The 5,936-nt window shown below is 39.1% G+C and overlaps 1 protein-coding gene across 1 annotated transcript in view; it reads right to left on the bottom strand.

Moving 5' to 3' along the window:
• Positions 1-2,784: 2,784 nt before the first annotated feature.
• Positions 2,785-5,936, bottom strand: part of LOC109963042 (alpha-tectorin) — an 11,980-nt gene continuing 8,828 nt past the window's right edge. The window contains 7 exon segments of the mRNA XM_074527645.1: positions 2,785-3,148; positions 3,640-3,879; positions 4,253-4,413; positions 4,559-4,743; positions 4,874-4,993; positions 5,122-5,399; positions 5,766-5,775. Of these exon segments, the coding sequence (XP_074383746.1) occupies positions 2,785-3,148; positions 3,640-3,879; positions 4,253-4,413; positions 4,559-4,743; positions 4,874-4,993; positions 5,122-5,399; positions 5,766-5,775 (1,358 nt within the window).

The following is a 5,936-nucleotide window of genomic DNA, read 5'->3' as shown; positions in this document are numbered from 1 at the left end:
TCTGTAGCATTTTTGGCTGTGCTAGTGGTGTGGCTATAAGGATGCCAGTCTGTCAGGTAGTCCATCACTTTGGTCCAGACTGAAATAATTCAACAACTATTAGATGGATTTCTATGAAATATTGTGCAGACAATTGTGATCCCCAGAAGATGAAGCCTGATGATTTCAGTGATCCCCTGACCTTTCCTCTAGATCCACCATGAGGTTCACATGTTTGGTTATAGATCTTGTAGACGCATTTGCGTTCCCCCTGGGACACACTGTAATAGCTCTGGTGCTTCCCAAATTACAGAGACAAAGTTCTAAGACTGACGTAGTACCAAATTATACAATATATTATTATACAATTCTTTCCAGGAAATATCTTAGGGAATTTACAGACCTGTAAAATAAAGCATTAATTGATATGATGCCATCACCAGTATCTTAATAATCTCTAAATAATTTTTTCCTGAGCCCCTTTTCTTAAAGTGAATTGTACTCCTGTAAATTGGCTATACCAATAATGTAAAGAATTTGCATACTTAAACTTCCCTGTAAAGTTCAGTCACTTGGCAAAGCTTACACATTTTAATGTGCTAAATAATGACCTGCAGATATCAGTGGGAACTACACATTATTTCCTGTGAGTGAATTTCCGTTTTGCTCTCTCACTCATGTGCACACATTAACTTCAAAAGCCTACAAATGACACATTAACCTCCCGGTGGTTAACTGTCTGAGGAGCTAAGCTTTTACATGAGATACACGGAGCCATCAAAGAATGAATGCTACTCCACAACAAAGAGGGTGTTGGTCCTTGAGTGCCCATCATGAACCCATGGATGTGTTTTGGGTAAGACTAGAACAGCATGAACACAGAATAAGAGGATTATGCAGTTATTAGGCCAGCAGACATGAAAAATGATCCACATAGCTTCCACATAACTTACCTGAATATGTCAGTCACAGACTGGGGAGTGCGTGTTTTGGACATATTGCCTTCCTTTAAAGTCTTTGCACTGTACAATAACATCAATGACAAATTACATACTTTATCATGGGTGTGGGTTTAAGTGTTGTTGTAGGTCTCATCCCATAATGTTGAGAACACACTGGCTGACAATGATGGATTTCGCCCACAAAGAAAAGACACAGGACACATTAGCTCTGTCAGTCTCCACACTCGATCCAACAAAGGAGAGAAACCTGACCTTTTGTATCACCCACAGCTTCTTTCATGTCAAATGAGAACCATTCAGTAGTATACATGTTATGATAGTATAGTAGAGTAAAAGTTTGTTGACAAACTCAATAGTATTTCCAGCATCAGTGCAATTTTAATTAAACTTTAAGGAAATGCCAGTTTACTTTAAAAACAATGTAGTAAGTTTACAGTGTCAAACATGCCAATAAGCTTTGTTGTCCTTGGGTAATCTATAGTCCAAGCTTCGTCATTCTACAAAAACTGTGGAATCTGGGTCACACAAATCTGGTAAAAAGAATTCCTTCTTATATACCTAAAACTGTATAACATTAAATTACTATTTAAATATTCAGTGTACTAAGCTTTTTATGTTCAAGTTGTCACCCTCACAGCTATAAAATGAGTAACACCAATGATGAACTTAAAAGGTTTGCATAAAATGTTAAAATAAATCATGAAATTTTAAACTAATTAAGTACAACATCTGATATCCCATATGTCTTTGTCCACTGCACATTCTCCAGTGTCCTCTTGATCCAAAAAAATCTTTAAAGAGTCAATTAATTATTTCAGAAGTAGTGCTTTGTGTAGTGTAAGATCAATGATGTGTTTTGTATTTAATATATGAAATGTTAATGATTATGTGAATTTATTTAATTCAACAGATTTTTTAAATGTAAAGTATATGGCTATACCTCCATGAATGATCACAGTGACAAAACAATTCCTTGAACTTGGCATGTTAAATAAACTGCTAAAATTAAATATTGAAATCAGATGAAAAAACCTTTTGTTATCATTGAAAGGATGGTCTTTATTTATTCAACATATATAATTAAAGTAATTATCATGTTAACATAAAGTGTCTTTATTGTTGATTATCACTAATGAAATATTGATTTAATGATAATAAATGTCACTTAAAAGTATCCATATTACAACCAATAAACATCATTCTGAATACAAAAAAGTGACCAATAGACATAGAGCACAGTGAATATGTGATATGTGTTTTTGATCTTATACTGCCCTCTAATGTTGTATAGAAAAACTATCACCACCTTAAACAATATCCGAGGAACACAATTCAGGAGATACTTATGGGATGTATTTCTAAATATTCTGTAACGTGTAACTTTGTCAACAGTTTCTATCTGTGTATGAAATAATGTATGTCATTCCACTTTTTGTGAATCACAACAGAGAAAAAAACAATACTTACTAAAGTGATGCACAGTGATTATGCTGTTGCTGATTGGTTAATATGTTTTAGTACAATGCATATACATTTATCAGCTCTTTATCATCTCTCTAGGTCAAAGCTTTGACCACCAGCAAACTGAAAAGCAGAGTCACCACACAGGTCAGCTGGCCTGGAGCACTGCTCAGTTCGTCTGCAATACAACAAGCAGCAAATCTAACTTCAAATAAAGACAAATGGCATGTTTCCACAAAGGTAAGCACTGTGCTGATGTCACTGAATAAGGCACTTCATTCATTTCAGTTCCATTTTCTCAATATACTGATCCACTGTTTGTTATCTATAGGAATACAGAGGGTATGAAAATGTAAGTTACCTGGTTTCAGTAGAATTGGTCCTAGTGAGATGGAGGTGGTGTCATGGTGGGATATATCCCTCACTATTCTTGTGTGGTAACCTGGGTAGCAATGCTGCAGGGAAACAACATAGCATGTTTTGAGATTAAGCTTTTACTCACAGTGAGTTACAGACAGGTACAAACAGGTTATATGCAGAATGATTATTCCTTCCTACAGATACAGACAAGTTAAGTGATACTTACAGCTTTACAGTTGTTGTGTTCCAGGAGACACAAGTGGACCCGGCAGTGCAGGTAGATGGATGAAAAGTTGGTAAAGGTGAACATCCTGAAGGAGAATCTGGCCACAGTGGAGACGCCATTCTGAACAATCTCTACCGTACCATCTTCTTGATTAGGACACCTTAAAGGCAGGGAACACTGATGACTGTTACAGTGTAACCAGGCAGGATATAAAGTAAAGAAATATCCAGTGCAGAAGATTGCCAAAGTGAAGAGACCTTTATATGTAGTGAGCAGATCTTGTGAATGATCTTATACTTGTATAGCGCCTTTGGTTACTTCATATGTAGTGAGCAGATCTTGTGAATGGTAAATGGTCTTATACTTGTATAGCGCCTTTCTATGCTTTTACAGCACACTCAAAGCTCTTTCACATTATTCGGCCATTCACCCATTTGCACTCCCAAGCACTCACGCATTCACACACCGGTGACATCACCGGGAGCAACTGGGGGTTCAGTGTCTTGCTCAAGGACACCTCGACATGTTGACTAGACAAGCTGGGAATTGAACCACTAATCCTCCGGTTAGGAAACGACCTGCTCTACCTCCTGAGCCACAGCCGCCCCCAAATCAATGAATCAGCATGCTAACATAAAACAATTGCTTTACTCTCTAGTGATGAGATCCCAGTGAGCAGAGCAGTTAGGGTCATTAAAAGGCGTTGCCCAGCAGGAGTCCAGAATGGTGGAAATCTGCTGTTCATCAACTCCTTCTGTATCCACCTCAATGTACATCCTCTGGTCTATTTCCATTTCTAGGTTTCTGCTTCTGGTCAGAGGGGTGTGGAAGCCAGCATCCTCATAGGGGATCATCCTCAAATGGTAGTGACCCTGGCCGGATGGAAGCTTCCTTCACAATACTACAGATAAAAAAAAAAATTTAAAGAAAATTACACAACAAAGTTAAACCTGAGAAGAGACAAATGGCTTCTAGGGTGGCAGTAGACTGCACAAGTAAAAACACCTACAATATGTGTAGAATATACACAAATATTTTTAGGAGAAATAAAGGGATGATGGGTCATATAGTAGCAGAATAAATACCAAACAGAAGTATTTTGCCAGCTATTAAAAGGTCTTGCAAGCTGAGAATCACAGGCTCATTAAGTCACCAGGTTTTAGATCATGATGATGTAGTGTTGACCTGTCATGTGTGTGGAACGGGGAGTTTTGAAAAAACAATTTTAAGAACCATGCAAACCAAATGGTATTGTGGTTATTACCTCTCTAAAGGGCTGATGCCCACATCCATGGACAGGGCCTGGGCCAGAGGGTATTCACAGGAGAAGTTCAGGTGGAGGCTCTTCTCTCGGCTAATGAGGCCCTCATGAAGGTCCACCTCACCCTGGATGATGTTCTCATAGATGAAATGTGTCCCGTTGCTCTATGAGAGTAAGATGAAAACAGAGTTAAAATATATTCTTGATGCAATATGGTTTTTACTGATACATACAAAGCTGGATGTTGAGAGATTTATGGTACATCTAAAATGCTGATGGTGCTGTGTCTAGAAAATATATACTTTGTACCCTGAGGACTGTCCCACACAACTGGTCGTCATTGTTAAAGTGGAACACTAGTCGCCCATCCTGGAGAGTCCCTTTGCAGGAGTCGTCCCGGAGGTGTAGAGCACTAGCATGGAATCCAGCTTCAAAGAGCTGACAGCGCGACAGGGATATGGTGCCTGAACTTCTGACACAAGTGATGGATGTATCTATGGAAGAGAAGAAATACAAATGTAGGTGCAAGTGACAACATACAGTAATATGTTATGAAGACATGAAGAAATACAGTAAGCGGAGAGTAGTTATTACTGAAAAAGTTAAAGTAGGTTTAGCCCATACCATAGCTCTCATTGTTGGGCCGATGGTGTTGTTCATCACAGAAGCAGCCGTACACACCGTCCTTCTCACCACACCACTCATACTCTGTGCAGTCCAGCTCTTCACAGGGGTCTGTCTCAGCTATGAAAACAAACAAGAAGTGATAAAAGTGAAACATAATGGCTATGAGAGAAGATGCCACCGTAAATGGTGAGTTCCATCATTTAAGGAACATTGATTTTTCTGATCCATTATCAACCCAAACATACCACATTGCAAAGCCGAGCGCCACTCTGGGATGTCCAACCCCAAAACTGAGCAGGTTTTCTCATAGGCTGAAACCGAAGAACACAACATGCCATTGGCTGGAGTGTAGAGACAAAGATCGTAGACACAGGCGATGAAGAATGGAGTAGGGTCAGAGTGCAAGTGACAGGAACTAAATGAGCCACTGGTGTTGGTGATGACACCGCAGAGCTCAGAGTATTCTTCTCTGAAGGGACAGTCGTTCAATCCATCATCATTTTTATCATCAGTGGATCCACATCTAGAAAAAAAATATATCTACCATTACTGTCCGCTGCTATATTAATAAAATTATGATGTGCTGCTTCTTATAACAGCTTACCCTGCTTGGCCAGACAGTATTTTGATATCGCTTTGTGTGTGGAATAACCTACACAAATGTTTTGTACCAAAGTGCCATTAGGCAAGACTTTGTCATCTGCAGGATCATTGTTGAAGTTGCCACACATCCCAACGACTTTATTTTCACGGTTTTGCCCGATTCTTACCAGCAACGTCCTCTGGCCATCAAACTGGACAATCAGGTCAGTGGCATCGACCACTATGTAGCTTCCCTGCCTTATCACCTGAGCTAAGGTTCCTGCAGTGGTGGGAAGAGACACCTCACTTCCATTTACCTGGAAGCACAAGAGATTAGAGAGATAAACACTTAGGATGTGTTTGTTGTTGCTCATTTTAATCCTGACAGATTTAAAAACTAGTTCATCTTGAAAGTAATGAAGAATTTACCACGTGTTTGCTGTTGCTCATTTTAATCCAGACAGATTTAAAAACCAGT

The sequence above is a fragment of the Monopterus albus genome, unplaced genomic scaffold (genome assembly GCF_001952655.1).
Source record: "Monopterus albus unplaced genomic scaffold, M_albus_1.0 scaffold69.1, whole genome shotgun sequence".
NCBI lineage: Eukaryota > Metazoa > Chordata > Actinopteri > Synbranchiformes > Synbranchidae > Monopterus > Monopterus albus.
The sequence above is the reverse complement of the archived record's forward strand: the minus strand, read 5'-3'. Positions and strand labels throughout refer to the sequence as shown.